General features: G+C 39.9%; 1 protein-coding gene across 1 annotated transcript in view; it reads left to right on the top strand.

Annotated features, from left to right (window-relative positions):
- The first annotated feature begins 3343 nt into the window (after positions 1–3343).
- The window catches only part of SLC16A8 (solute carrier family 16 member 8), a 16741-nt gene continuing 3707 nt past the window's right edge, over positions 3344–16377 (top strand). Inside the window, exons 1-5 of the mRNA XM_039333645.1 lie at positions 3344–3636; positions 7988–8238; positions 9567–9710; positions 10602–11468; positions 12829–13181. Of these exons, the coding sequence (XP_039189579.1) occupies positions 8010–8238; positions 9567–9710; positions 10602–11468; positions 12829–13181 (1593 nt within the window). The 5' untranslated portion in view covers positions 3344–3636; positions 7988–8009. The remainder of the gene's footprint in view (positions 3637–7987; positions 8239–9566; positions 9711–10601; positions 11469–12828; positions 13182–16377) is intronic.

Below are 16377 nucleotides of genomic sequence, written 5' to 3'. Positions count from 1 at the left end.
ACTGAAATTAAAGGAAGCGAGACATGATGAAACTTTGAGACATGACACAAGAGATCCTCCAGTCCCTTTGTCTGAAACTGCCCCTCCAGAAATGATTTGAATCACCAGAAATGTCATGTCCTAGCTTCAGGAGAAGTTCAAAAGTATCTTAAAGGACTGGAAATTGCTAAAAGATCCAGCAGCATCAGCTAAAGTGTATTTTTTTCCACTATAGTGGGACCACACTATCCAAATTGACAGTTCAGATGGTGGATACTCCTAACATATTTACATTAGAAGAGACTGTGGTAGGGATACCAAAGCTATTTTAATCTGAAAAGATGGTTGGAAACTAGGGAGCAATGAATCCAAATATTATTTCCAATATTTCAGAGACCAGCACTTTCTCAAACAATGATGCTCAAAAATGCTATATTACAGTGAGAAAATTAACCAAAACAATAAAAGACCTAACTTGATTAGCAGCTATTTTCTTCAAAGGAAATTAGATAGATAATTGATGGATAAATAATAAATGGATGGATAGATGGATAGGCAGATAGATAGATGATATAGATGATAGATAGACAGACAGACAGACAGATGTGTGTGTTGTGTGTGAAGAGAGAGAGATAAGGCAGACAGACAGACACAGACAGAAAGATGGCATTTACCTCCCTTTGCCCTCTCTCTTGTCACACAAGCATGTCCCTTGTCCATCCACCTGAATGGAGTTTGGTTTCTACTTCAATTGGGTAGAGTAAAACACCTGTCAGTCACCCTTTAAACCTAGTTTAATTGAAAATATGCCTGGCTTTTATGGTCAGGGGTTGCTCATTTTCATCAGGAAAACTTGTTTTGCCTTCCCCAGAAAAGTCTGCATTTCAAGGCCTCATGTGGGCCTCCACATAAATGCAGCATTGTTTCAGGAGCTTGGATAGGTGGGAGGGAAGAGGGGAAGCAGAGAGACCTGTTGTGGCTCTTTCAGCCGATTAGCCTTATTAAGAGAAATTAAGCCCGGTTTCCAGGCTGCCTTCCCTACCTGGGCTCTTAGTCCTTTTCTGTGACAGGAACGTTTGGATAAAGGAAGGGGGTGAAGGTGAATATGAAGTTAAGAAGCTTAGCAGCTTAAAAGCCAAGACCTTTCACTTCTGGGAGGGCAGGTATTAAAAGTCCCTGGGCTCACTGGTGCCAGTAGTGCCAGCTTATAGGAGGGATCTAGTCTCACTCCCACTTACTTTCCCACCATTTTTCCCTTTTAATATTGTGCCCTCAGAATCCTTTCCTAAGTATTTACTTTAAGGATAGAGCTTTCCCTCCTGTTGGCTCAATTGATTATGTACCATCAAATTGATATAAACTCTTAGTGATCATATAAATAGATTTCCTCTATAGTGATTTGTCCCTAGCCTTCCACTAGTACACCCTCTATGGCAGTGGTTCTCAACCCTTCTAATGCCGTGACCCCATAATACAGTTCCTCATGTTGTGGTGACCCCCAACCACTTATACATCATCGGGTGCCAGGGGCGTGGCCAAAGAAAAGGGGGAAAAAATGGCGGACAGACTTGTTTGGCGACCCCCGTGAAATGGTCGTTGGACCCCAAATGGGGTCCCGACCCACAGGTTGAGAACCACTGCTCTATGGCTTTATTTGATTCTGCCCCCCTCGATGCTGGTCATCCACACATCTTAAAGTTGTCAAGACTGAGAAGCACTGGGACCGATTAAGGTGCCTGCACGAGTCACAAGCTAAGAGAAAATGAAGAGAAGTTGGAGCAGAACAGGACAATCTTTCTGCCCCAGTCAGAACAGTCTCTTCTCTGATGTTGTTTTTGGAAAGAGGTGAAGATTTTCATCTTTCACCAGACTTAAGAAATGCAGATGGTTGCATAGGATGCTACTGCACCTTGGACCTGGTCATTACTCTTTTGCTGAGCCTCTAAGTTTTATGGTTTTTAGGTTGATTTTATGGTTCTTATGTTTGGAGACATTGTTTTACATTACCCAGGGGAAGGAAGGAAGGAAAGAAGGAAGGAAGGAAGGAAGGAAGGAAGGAAGGAAGGAAGGAAGGAAGGAAGGAAGGAAGGAAGGAAAATAATGTAGCAATCCTCAAAAGTCAAGCATGACTAGTGTGCTTGAGCCTAATTAAATTTAAAAAATCCTCTAAATTTATTATCAGTCTTATAAATTTCTCGTGATTCTTTCATTAATGGGATCTTTAAGTAAATTTAATTATCTAGCATAGCAAGGTGCACTGTCATATAATATGAAAGAGTTTATGTGTTGGTAGAATCATTACTTTACTTACCTTGGCTTTAGCTTTAGTTAAATGGGGAAAATCAGACCAAAAATGTTTAGAATTACTATTTTACTTATCTTTCTTTTAATTGAGGGGGCAGGGAGGAAGGAATAGAAGAGAGCTGGAAGAGACCTAGTCCAGCCCCCTGCTCAAGCAGGAGAACCTATGCCATTTCAGACAAGTGGCTGTCCAGTCTCTTCTTAAAAACCTCCAATGATTGAGCACCCACGATTTCTGAGGGCAAGCTGTTCCACTGGTTAATTGTCCTCTGTTAGGAAGTTCCTGCTTAATTCCAGGTTGCTTCTCTCTTTGATCAGTTTCCAGCCATTGTTTCTTGTCCTGCCCTCTAGTGCTTTGGAGAATAATTTGACCCCCTCTTCTTTGTGGCAGCCCCTCAAATATTGGAATACTGCTGTCATGTTACCCCTAGTCCTTCTTTTCTCTAGACTAGCTAAATCCAAATCCTGCAATTGTTCTTCCTATGTTTTGGTCTCCAGGCCTTTGATCATTTTAGTTGCTCTTCTCTGAACTTTTTTTTCAAAGTCTCAAGGAAATCAATCCAAGTGGAAAAATGGTTTGGAAGTGGAGTTGTGTCTTGGGGTGATTATCTGATGCTTCCTGTAATCAGGTAATAGATATGAATTCCTTTGGTAATTCAACAGAGCTCTGAATTTGAGTTCCACATCCTGCCCTATTTCCATTTTTTTTATGCTGGGTTTGTAGCTTGTTGTTTCCTTTCAGACCAAACTACTTTACTGTATCGTATTAGCAGTGCTAGTGCAACTTCATTATATTTCATTAGTTTATCTTAGTCTGATGAACCCAAACCAATCCCCTTCTTCAAATATTGCAGGAAGTCTTCTAAGCAGAAATCTTTAATGGGTCCTTGCACCTTCTCCTGCTTTCTCCTTTTGGGGAGAAACAGAATTCCTCAGAGGATTCTGGCCCAATTATAAATCTTTTTGTTCCCGTTGGCTGGGAAAGCCTCTTAAAAATAATGAAGTTGTTTCTTTCTGCTAAAGCAACTTCTACTTCTTTAGCACTTTCACAACATAAGCAGCTGCTGACCCACATCCATGCACTTTGAACAGCTTGGTCCTTGAACTCCAGGGCAATCTTAAGGATCCAGCCTAGAAGCCACCTAGATGATTACTACTCTCAGCCACTGAAACTTTGAGATCCCACTTTCTGGCTAGGAAACTCTAAGCAGAAGGCTTCTTCCATGAGTTATATTGTCATGGTCTGAGCCAGTTAAAGAAATATCCCTTCCTTCGTTCCTCAAACTATACCTGACTGAAAGAGGGGATTCTCAAAGGTGTTCGTCTCCTTGGAAAGGAAAGCCACAGAGTAGCCAGGTCTGTATATTTATATGGACAACACTGTATTATTTCACTGTAAGATGAATATACTTATCTGTTGTCTTGTTAATTTTGATTTTTTAAAAAATGATTATGTGCCATCAAGTTGGTGTCAACTCTTAGTGACCACATAGATAGATGTACTCCATGACGATCTGTCCCTACCCTGGCCTTTCAGGTTTTCCAGCTGTGCACTTACAGCCACAATTACTGAGTCCATTTCACTTTGCTGAGCAATGGAAGATGTCCAACTAGTATTCATTAAGGCTAAGTACTGATCTGATACCTTAGTAAATTGGTATGTCAGTAAAGGCCAAATTAATTTGCCCTAAAAGCTTTTGAATCTAGTTGTTGTTGTCTTATTAAACTTAGAAAAAGAAAATAATTTAATAACAGCTCCCCCCAAATTAGTTTTACATATTGCTGCTGTATGACTTCAAATGCAGAGCTCTCTAATTTTCTTGGGAGTAAGAATGAAGAACTTCTTTAGCTTGTGGATTCTGGTGTACAGAAATGTGTACATATATCATTTATTGATCTGAGACTAAATTCTCTGACTTTTGAATCCATTCATTTTTAGACCATTTAACCTTTTACCTACATGTATGTACAAGTCAGCAGCAAAGAGAAGGCATGCAAACCATGCACTCCCTAAAACTATAGCTATGTGCCCATTAATCAATCAATCCTGTTGTTCTGAATTAATGTCACTAAGCTCAGAATCTTCTTCATCTACTTATTCAGGGATAATCATTTTTCCTGATGATTTGCCTTCTAGTTTATTTTATAAATTGTACACAAATATAAATACAGTAACAGGTTTAGCAGTGGAAAAAAACTCTTGTGCTGATATTTGAATTATTGAAAATATATGACTTACAGCCCGAAAGAGAAGCGGATGTATGTGCTTGTGTGTATTTGTTTAGAAAGATGATATAGGGAAGGAACATAGCTCAGTAGTAGGATCTACACTACTCCCAGGTAGTAAATATTGAAAAAGGTTATTGAGAAATAGACGGACAAATGGATTGATGTTGTAAAATGAGATCAATTTTCTGAAAATGCCAGGCTAACAATCTAGTTACAGTCCTGCATTATGCCAGTATATGGAACAATCTCCCATGGTCTTATTTATACAGCTAGTTCTCGACTTACAACAGTTCATTTAGTGGCCATTCAAAGTTATAATGGCACTGAAAAAAGTGACTTATGATGGTTTTTCACACTTACGACATTGCAGCGTTTCCCCCCTGGTCACATGATCAAACTTTGGATGCTTTGACTATTGTAGTGTCCCGGGGGGGTCATGTGATCGCCTTTTATGACCTTCTGACAAGCAAAATCAATGGGGAATCCAGATTCACTTAACAACCGTGTTACTAAGTTAAAAACTGCAGTGATTCACTTAATAACTGAGGCAAGAAAGGTCATAAAATGGGACAAAACTTATTTAACAAATGTTTCACTTAGCAACATACATTTTGGGCTGAATTGTGGTTGTAAGTCGAGGACTACCTGTATTTATGTTTAATTGGTTTTTATTGTTTTAGATTTGTTTTTAATGGTTTGTTTAATGTATATTCACCCAGAGTCAAGCCTGTAAAATGGGTGGCTATATAAATTTGATAAATAAAATATCAAGATGAATAGAAGTCCAATGCAGGCATCAGAAAGGAAGGCAAACAAACAAACAAACAAAAAAACAACTAACGAAACTCCCAGAATCTAAATGGCTGCTGTATTTGTTCTCCAGATACTGCCCTGTTTAAAAAAAAAACTACGTGATGATAGAATTTTGTCTTCAGGGTCAGCTCCATAAGTATTGGAGCAACTTAATACTCAAAAGTGGCTGGGAATCAAGTTTGAAGATCTGAACATCCACTGTCAAAAGAAAAAAAAAAGCTCCAAAGGCCATTTAAAATAGCTATTAACGGAGGCAGGAATGTTTCTCAAGACCAATTTCTGTGAGAGACAGACTATCACTGAGAAGATTCTATCTTTACTGTGGGTAGCATTACTAATTTAATTTTTATGTTTATTTTTTTCAGTCTGTTGGTCTTGATTTAGATCAGTGGTTCTCAACCTTTTTAATGCCGTGACCCCCAACTGGTCATAAGTCGAGGACTACTCAACCGGTCGTAAGTCGAGGACTACTCAACTGATGCAGCACCGTTTGCAGAATGGGACTTTTGGCGGGCTCAGCAGGGCAGAGACAGCCTGGACAATTCCTATTGGCTTTTGAAAGCTAATAGAATTAGATTCTATTCAAGAGAATCTATTCTATTGGCTTTCAAAAGCCAATGGAATAAAAGGGAGTAGCACAGCTAAGGAAAAGGGGGGGGGAAATGGTGGACTGCATTGTTTGGCGACCCCCGTGAAATGGTCGTTCAACCCCAAATGGGATCCCGACCCACAGGTTGAGAACCACTGATTTAGATAGTTCGGGAAAAGGCAAAAACACAATAAGAAAAAAAGAAAGAAAAAATAAGCAAGCAGACAAAATAACACCCAACAGAAAAACTATCATGTAATTGAGGGCTTTTTGTACTTGGGGAATCCTTGATTTATGTTCACAATTGAGTCCAAAATTTATGTTGCTAAGCAAAACAGTTGTGAGTTTTGCCCCATTTGAAAACCTTTTTTTGTCATGATTGTTAAGTGAATCCCTGCTGTTGTTAAATTAGTAACATGGTTCTTAAGTGAATCTGGAGTCCCCATGGATTTTGCTTGTCAGAAAGTCACAAAAGCTGATGACATGACTCAGGGACGCTGCAACCATCCTAAATGCATGCCAGTTGCCAAACGTCCAAATTTTGATCAAGTGATCTTTGGGATGTTGCAACAGTCATAAGTGTAAACCTCAGAAGTCACTTTTTTTTAGTGCCATTGTAACTTTGAATGATCACTAAACAAATGGTTCTTAAGTCAAGGACTACCTGTGCAATAATCTTGATAGTGACCAGCAAGGTTTGTGATGTAATTAGATACAGATTGACCACGTCAGATTATTTAAAGTACTAGTGAGTAATCTGTGGCTCTTGTAGGAGTTTTCTTGTAAGCCAACTGATCAGGAGAAAACAAGCAATCAAGCTCAGTTGACCAAGTGATCAATCAGATAAAAAAAATCACCCAAGCAGTGGTGGGATTCAGCCAGTTCGCACCAGTTCAGCAGAACCGGCAGCTAATTTTTTGTTGCCCAGGCCCAGAATGGACTTCCGGAAGCAGCATCCACACAGAGAACTGGTTGTTCACATATTTGAATCCCACCATTGGGTACAGGTATAGTTATAGATATATAGATATCTTATAAAGGAGCTTTCTTATGGGTGCCTGCATTGGGTAGGAAGTTAGATGACATAAAAGGCACCTTCCAATTTTCTGATTCTATAATAAGGATGTATCCAGGGCTATCTCACTCACCCATTATGTGGAGAATCTCTACCTAATGGGTCTTGAGTTATCATCATTGTGCCCAGTGGTGGGATTCAGCCTGTTTGCACCAGTTCGGCAGAACCGGTAGCTAATTTTTTGTTGTCCAGGCCCATAGTGGACTTCCAGAAATAGCATGCACACAGAGAACCAGTTGTTCACATATTTGAATCCCACCACTGCCCAGACCTAAAATCACTTTTAAGCCTTTGTATTTAGCACTGGAAGCCTGACACAAAGTCAACATTCGGTGAGTCATACAATCCACTGAACCACTGGTTCGTCTTCATGCCTAAGTAGAGACAGGTAATCTGAAGAAAAGGTTTCTTTTGGGGCAATGACGCACACATAAAGGCCCTCAGCTGGCGTGTTTTGGAGCTTCATATTGATAACCATGCTGTTACATTGGTGATAGGTAAGGTCACTTGTATTTACACAGGCTATGGCATGGAAGGATATGGTCAGAACACTGTTTGGGGCCTATCATTAGCTCAGTGGGTTCTTACTATCCATGATTATTAAGATTAGCCAGGACTGAACTTTTAGTCTGGACCCCTGAGACGACCAATGCATTTTCAAAGATGAATTTTACTGTCTGAGGAAGACATTTATAAAGGCTGATTCATTCATTCATTCCCAATATTTGGTTTTAAAAAGCAACGTTTTAAAAATGAAAATGTTTTGTCTGTGCTCTGCTTTTTTAAAACAACTATATTATCAATTCATAATACTAATATCCAACCTCTCTGGGGGGGGCAACAGGTTGGAAAATAGAGTCCTAAATTTAAGGGGCAAGAAAATGATCTACATGGACAAAAAAAAGGAGGAGGATGCCCAAAGCAACTGATGGTCTATTGACCATCTCTGCATTCTGCTGCTGTGACCATTCTTGTTCTGTTTTTGCTCTGCTTGCTTTCAGGTTTCTTCTCTTTGTTTGGGCAATGGACAGAGATGATGTGGAGCAAGGGCAACTGCCTGAGAAAGCAAAGCCTCCTGATGGTGGCTGGGGCTGGATCGTCTTACTAGGCTGTTTCATCATCACTGGCTTTTCTTATGGGTTTCCAAAGGCAGTGAGCATTTATTTCAAGGACCTGATGCATGATTTCCATGTGGGATACAGTGACACAGCCTGGATCTCATCCATCATGCTGGCCATGCTGTATGGAACAGGTAAGAATTCCACAGATATCTCCATATCTTTGGAAGAACATTTCATACTGCCATACTAATGTCATCAAAGTTTTAGCTATTTATTGAGAATGGCTATGCAAAAGTCAGTCCTTCCCATCTCTCTTCCCTCATTCCCATTCACAGGCCGTTGCTACTGTTACCTCACTGTTATCCACTGAGCTTTTTAAAAGTCTTCAATCCCAATATTTATTCATTTTGGGGAGGGGAGGTGGGAAATGTTAAGAAAGAAAATCCCTACACCCACCAACATGCATGCATATACATACATACATACATACATACATACATACATACGTACATATATATAAAAGTTGAAAAGTTCAACTCTATTCATTCTACACAGCGCATGCACACAAACACACACACACACACACACACACACACACACAAACACAAATAGTAAACCCCACAAACTAAAAATAGCTTCCCGAACCATGCCTTAGATCATGGGTGATGTTATATTCTTAATAATCATCCTGCAGGGCTTCCTTGCAATTTTGGAAAGTGAAGCACAGAAAGTCTTATTCCCAGCCAAACATTAAAGCTGGAGCCTTACCTAATTAAAGAAAAATCTTTATGAAGGCTACAATCAAACCTATAGCAAAACCATACTGTCCTTTCCCTAGAAAATGTGTAGAAAGAAAATGAAAGGGAAGACTATTTCAGCAAAACAGAGTGAAAAAGAAAAGAGTGTGACATAAGTGTTTAGGTGGCTCTACCCATTGCCACAGCTCCCAACAGTTTTTTTTTCTGTTGGAATGCAGCCTATGACAATCAAAGCTGACATTCTTTATCACAATTTAAATATATCCCAGAAGATGGATAAGATACAATCAAAGCTCTGTAACAAACTAGACACTTTTGCAGTTCTCCAAAATGTCTTACTTGTTAATATTTTAGTATAACGCTACATTTTAAAGCTTACAGTTTTTCATTCTTCCTGAACTGAGTGACCTGCAGTGATGCCAGCCTGCAATACCCAGGCAGCTGGGACTTAGAATCCTGCTAGCAGCACCTGATTGGGGAAAACTCTTACCCACAATCATTGCTAATCATGAAAGCAAAAATCTGTATCTGTTACACAGTCATTCCCTCCCCCACCCCCCCGGTCATGACAATACATATGCAAAGTTTAAATTTCTCAATCTCCACAAAAAACATGTAATGGCAAAGGTATCATCACTCCTTACAAATCCAAGCCAGCTTAAGATCATCTGCCATTTGGCATTAGGATGTTGCTGTGGTTTTGCATTCATTTCATATCATTCTGATCCTACCTCTTTTCTGATTTCTTGGATCCCATGCAGGACCTTTGAGCAGCATTATGGTGAACCAGTTTGGGTGTCGGCCTGTGATGCTTGTTGGGGGGCTCCTGGCTTCCTCTGGAATGATCCTGGCCTCCTTCACCACCAACATCATTGAACTGTATTTGTCTGCTGGAGTGCTGACAGGTGAGCATTTGCAAAATGGGAAGAAGCTCCATTGTGCAAGTCTACTTCAGAAAATGATAGGTAGCATGATATTGCTGAAATATTGTCAGGATGATGTATGCCATAAAATGTTGCCTTAATGTTTACACTTCAAATTCGAGTTTTGAGAGAAGCTCCTATATGCTCCTACTGATTGTAAAGAGAAATTGCTTTAAGTAAGTGTGGAAAGCAGACATGGGGAGTTATGGTTCCCTAGATATTTCTAATACTGCATAAAGTTCTCAGAAGGCTCAGTATGATCAGTGAGAAATGATTCCGAGAATTGTAATTCAGCATCATACACTGGACTATACAGGCAGTCCTCAACTTATAACAGTTCATTTAGTGACCGTTTGAAGTTACAATGCCATTGGTAAACATGACTTATGACTGTTTTTCACACTCACAATCATTGCAGCATCTCCATGTCACATGACCAAAATTCAGATGCTTGGCAACTGGTTCACAATTACGACGATTGCCGTGTCCCGAGATCATGTGATCCCCTTTTGCAACCTTCTGACAAGCAAAGTCAATGGCAAAGCCTGATTCACTCAACAACCAGGCTACTAACTTAACAACTGCAGTGGTTCATTTAACAACTGTGGCAAGAAAGGTGTAAAATGGTGCAAAATTCACTTAACAAATGTCTTGCTTAGCAGCAAAAATTTTGGGCTCAGTTGTGATTGCAAGTTGAGGACTACCTCATGGGGTTTTTTGTGTCCTTGTGTTAAAGGACAACTTGCACTGATTAAGCTAGATTAAATAGCATATTTTCCTGGGGGGGGGGACCTTTCCTTCAAATATAGGAACCCTGAATTTGTTGAGAGTTGATGTCTTTGCATCAATTGCTCCTCTTGCAATTTTTTTCAGGTTTAGGAATGGCTCTGAATTTCCAGCCTTCTTTGATTATGTTAGGATCCTATTTCGACAAGCGCAGGCCACTAGCCAATGGGCTAGCTGCAGCTGGAAGCCCAGTCTTCCTTTCAGCGCTTTCTCCACTGGGTCAAGTCTTGCTGGAAAAGTTTGGCTGGCGAGGGGGATTCCTCATCATGGGGGGGCTCCTCCTGAACTGCTGCACATGTGGAGCACTCATGAGACCCTTGGCAATTGACATTAAGAAGACAAGGGAGAAAGTCACGGACACCTGTGAAACTAAAGAGATGTTGCCAATGGGAGGAAGAGCAGAAGAGGTAGATGGCACCCTGGACAATTTTAAGAAACCCAAGAAATTGAAGAAGAAAAAGGCCAAGAAAACGAAAAGCTTATTAAATTTTTCTATCTTCAAAATCCGGGGTTTTATCATTTACACCATCGCCAAATTCATCATGGTTTTAGGCCTCTTTGTGCCCACAATTCTATTAGTCAACTATGCCAAAGACACAGGAATACCTGACAAAGAGGCAGCATTTCTTTTGTCCATCATTGGCTTCATAGATATTTTTGCCCGTCCATCCTGTGGAATGTTTGCTGGGATGAAGAGGATACGACCGCATATAACCTACTTGTTCAGTTTTGCAATGCTCTTCAATGGCCTGACGGATATCTTTAGTGCCAGAGCCAACACCTACACATCCCTGGTCATCTTCTGCATTTTCTTTGGTATTTCCTATGGAATGGTGGGAGCTCTGCAGTTTGAAGTTCTCATGACTATTGTTGGATCACAGAAATTCTCTAGCGCAATTGGGCTTAACTTGCTCATTGAGGCCGTTGCTGTGCTCATTGGACCACCCTCAGCAGGTAAGTCTAACCACCTTTCTTTTGTAGAGTTTCCTTTGAATAGGGCATATCAAGGCTTAGTCCTATGTATTTGTTTTGTTTCTCATTTATATAGCTACCCATCTCACAGTAAAGACGATTTACAGTAAAATCAGCCATATAATTCAAATTTAAAAACTACAATTAAAAACATTAGCAATATTATTATTAACAAGATAGTGGAGAGAATTGATGTTAAAAATAATGCAGCCATCTCATCTGTAGCGTACCTCTTCTGCCAGACCTAATGGGATGGGCAGATGTCAGTGGGTGGTGGTCCTCAAATAATGTGAAAGTCAAAGCCAACATCTTCAATTGGACCTGGAAACAAACTGGCAACCAATGCAGTTTGCAGAGCAAAGGTATGGCATGTGCCACTCTAGGGACACACATAACTCTCATTAGGTCAGGTTAATGCCCATGGATACCTGAGGTCAACATCATTTTGAAAGCCCCATACAGGATTTAATGGGAGAGCCTGTTTGGTCTAGTGCAGTGATGGCAAACCTTTTAGAGACCGAGTGCCCAAACTGCAACCCAAAACCCACATGTATCATCGGGCCGGGTGGGCATGGCCAATTGGGTGGCCATGGCTGCAGTGGTAACGGCAGACTGGGTGGGACTAAAAAGTTCAATCAATTCCAACTTTGCGAGATCTTTTATTTTCCCATGAGAAGTTGAAATTGATTGATTAATTAACCTTTTTTTTTTGGCACACAGTGGCAGAGGCCTAAAGCGAAAAGGTTTTATAAAACCCAGCTGAAGGCCTAGGACTGGGGCAATGGCGCGTGTGCCCAAAGAGAGGGCTCTGCATGCCACCTGTGGCACACATGCCATAGGTTCGCCACCACGGGTCTGGTGTTTAAGGCACCAAGCTAAAAAGCAGAGGCTATAAGTTCAAGTTCTCCCTTAGCCATGCAAGTTAGCTGGGTTAGTCATTCTCTCTCAGTCCAATCCACCTCACAGAATTGTTGTTGTAGAGAAAGCAGGAGGAGGAAAGTGTGTTAGATATGTTCGCTGCCTTGAATTATTTGTAAAAATAATAAAGGTAGGATACAAATAAATAAATAAATCTCCACATTACAGAAATGCTATTTTTATCTCTTCTATAGTGATTCCAGTGGAGCCCTGTCAGTAATTCTGTGACTGAAAGGAGGGATGTATAAAAATGTGTTTATGTGCATGTTTGGAATTCATACTAACTGCAGGCCATATGGAAGTTCTACATTTATAAAACTGCAAACTTACAAGCTGCAAGTTTAAGCACCTTATATGACATCCACATGAAACTGTTGGAACAGATTACAATGCAACTATGCTATGCTTTGTTTCAAAATCGCAGGGCGACTGGTGGATTCATTCAAGAAATATGAAATTATATTCTATTTGGCTGGATCAGAAGTTGTGTTGTCTGCTGTCTTCCTGGCTGTTGCTTCATATTGCTGCCTGAACATGAAAAAAGAAACTACTCCTCAGCTAGACAATCCTTCTACAGTTAGAAGTAACAGTGAAATGGAAGAAGCCGAAGCAGATCTACAGGAAGCAAAGGATAGCCTTGACAATGATCAGCATCTGGCCCACAGCACTGACAGTGTTGGAAGTGACAGAACAAATCATATTGCAATATACAAGAATGGTGGACAGCCTAAAGAGGAGAATATAGCTCTGGTTCCAGATGGCTGCAGTATTGATCAGGTAGGAAAAAAAGAGCTTTAGCAACACAGAGATCCAAAAACAAACCCAAAAGATCCAAAGATACAGTGACATCAGCACATGGGATCTGATTTACTTAAGAGGACGATATGGAAAGTATAAATTCTGGAATGGTATGAGGGCAGGAAGAGAATCCTTAGGAACTTTTTATTTTTTTCTTGAATACACACAGTCAGAATGGTACTATAAGCAAAGTAATGGAATCCAAACATAGTATACCTCTCCCATGAATAAAGAATTGTATAATTCTCTTCAATATTATATGGGTTTACACTTATCAGCACTTACATTACCTTACACCTACATTAGTCTTAGTGATCAGTTGGCTGCTAATTCAATACAACTTCTTTATCAATCTACCTCTACAGACCTGGTGTTCAGCAAAACTAAACCTATATAATATCAAAGATGTAGAACAGAAGAAGCCTTGTAGCTAGGATTGAAGAAGGAATATTACAAACTGGCAAGCAGGCATTTTAAAAGTGTGGCCAAATATCATATTCTCATTACTGATAGTAAGTAGATGATTGCATTTCTGTTGGTCAAAACTAGAACCTTTTATCCCTTTTAAATTAGTATTAGATGACAGATGTGTTGGCCAGATTCTGTAAATTTCAGAATAAGCTTGTTCGATAAACATGACAGGAAATTAGAAACAATTTTAGCTATGCCTTAAATAGGAGCTAGCATAATGGTGCTACAGAAATTAGAATTTTTCTAAGCCCATTGCAAATATATCAGATAATTTATGCTATGATTCAAGCATAAACTGCAAGTGACTATCCTTTGTGGGAACAATTTGCTACTAGAAGCTAAGAAACTATCTTCATCATCTAGATCTTCATTGGCAATAGGCTGCAGGACTTGGGGGCACAGAAGTTTAAAGCAAAGTAAATACTCATATTTATTGTTCAAAACAGAGATCACAGGACTTGTTTGCCTAATATATTTTCAGAGTTGTAAAACTGTAAGCATTTGTGACAAATATGTGACTAAAAGTAAAAACATGCCGTATTATCAACAGACCCAGTTTTGTAAGTTTTGCTTGCATTTGGCTGGAAAAATTAAGTCTTGGAATCTTTAAAAGTCTATACACAACTAGGATGATTCATTTTTTAAAAAATAAATCTTATTTGATTCATGTGTTGTTCATATATTGTGTATGTTATGTGTGTGTACAATCACACACACACACACACACACACACACACACACACACACACAGAAACAGTCTGAGCCGCCTTAGACTAAGGGCCATGGATTGGCTAGACTGAGATTTCTAGGGCTGTCAAGATGTGAATTTGGAAGGCAACAGATTTTTTTAAGGTTTATTTTTTTATATAGTTTGGATTTATAGATGCTTTTAAATTATTGCAGACATTGTAGGTCAGCTCTTTTGGTTTGATTTACAAAACAAAATCAAGGATAGTCTGAGAGCAGCTTTTCCAATTAACACATTTCATTAAAAGGCATAAGCTTTTGTGATCTGTTGCTCAGTTCATTGCACAGGGCCACAAGATCAATGTAGGATTTTAGTTCAAACAATGCTGTGGGGGAGGGGGAGGGAGGCTGAGACAGGTTGTTTGGCAGTTGTCTCCCCCTCCTGGGAGGTGATAAGAGGGGAAATGTTAAAGGGAAAATGTTAAAAGACAGAAAGGAAATGAAGAGGTAAGATGGCAGAGCACTGAATATTTTAAGCCAGTAATATTGTTCTAGTCAAACAGAAAGTTATGAGTTCAAGAAGTTCCCACATGATTTTATGACTACCCATAACAATAATCTAAATTGAACTGTTATTTCCATATATTCTGAATAGTCAGTGTTAAGCTTCCACAATTTGGTGTCCTTCAGATTACAATAACGCCAATGTGGTTGGAGAAGGCTAGGAGCTGTAGTTCAACAGATTAGGAGTACTTTAGGCTGCACACGAATTCCAGAGAGCAACTTTCCCCTTTAAGCAAGGCAATAGGCACAGAAACCTATTTATCTGCTCTGATGGCCAGTTTTTTTTCTGTAATAATTTTGCACAGAAAGCAGACAGCCTGATTTGTAGGCATAGAACTGCACTGAATTTACAAATGCCACATTTGATGTGAATCCAAGAGAGAAATTCAGTTGGGAAAGTTCCTATAATAGCTTTTTGATCAGTCAGATTCAGGATATGACACCATAGCTACCTATAGCCTTATCCAACATTGAAACATTTAATGGGGTATTGATGGAGAGCAACTGTCTCAGTCAGGAGAAGGGGTCAAGCAGGAAATTAGTCTGGAATCATTACATCAACAATAGAGAGCAGTGTCTGACTCCTCCTGAATGCCTTTGGGCCTTATCTGGTCTTTCCCAGGCCAAAGCTACCAGCTGGGGCATTCCTCTGGAATAGACGTAGAACAATGAAGTAGCTTGTTTGAACTCTAAAAGTGTGGGTCTGGTTGTTTACACCTGACAGGTACCTATCAATAGAACTTATTTTCGCATTTCTAGCACATTTGAGGATTTGCTGATCAAGATGGTATAGGAAAGTCCACCTGTATTTGTTTTGTGGGTTTGATTTTTAGTTTGGGAACATTTCCTTTTGGGAACCAAATTACTCCTGCAATCTGGAAGGAATTTGATTCTTCCATTATTCAATTTTTTTACTATGGTGCAAACAGTAGGATTAAGGAGACACAAACCTAAAGCTTAAGTCAGAAGGAAAAAGAATAGATGCTTCACATTCTTATTAGAGAATAAGGTAGGGTAAGGTAGGGTAGGCTAGAATCGAATCGAAACAGAAATAGAATTATGGGGGCTAGGGCCTTGAGCTCTCATAATCCAACCCCCTGGAAAAGGCAGGAGTTCTTATTCCATTCCTGACAAATGGTTGTCCAATCTTTTCTTGAACACCTCCAGTGATGGAGCCCCCACAAATCCAGGAGGCAAGCTGATTGTTCTCAATCTCAGGAAATTTCTCTTTAGGTTGGATCTCATTCTGAGTGGCTTCTGCACAGTTTCTTGTCCAGCCCTCAGGTGATTTGGAGCCCTCTTCCCTGTGAGAACCCTTCAAGTATTGGAAGACGGCTATCATGTCACCCCTAAGACAGGTCATTAGTTTGACCTGTACAGTCTCACTAGGATCATTCTGACCCTAGCTTGGCTTTCTTTTGGTGTGTGTGTGTGTGTGTGTGTGAGAGAGAGA

This window comes from Crotalus tigris, unplaced genomic scaffold, assembly GCF_016545835.1.
Source record: "Crotalus tigris isolate CLP2741 ecotype Arizona unplaced genomic scaffold, ASM1654583v1 scf7180000024506.7606697, whole genome shotgun sequence".
NCBI classification, from domain to species: Eukaryota; Metazoa; Chordata; class Lepidosauria; order Squamata; family Viperidae; genus Crotalus; species Crotalus tigris.
This window is presented reverse-complemented; position numbering and strand designations above follow the sequence as displayed.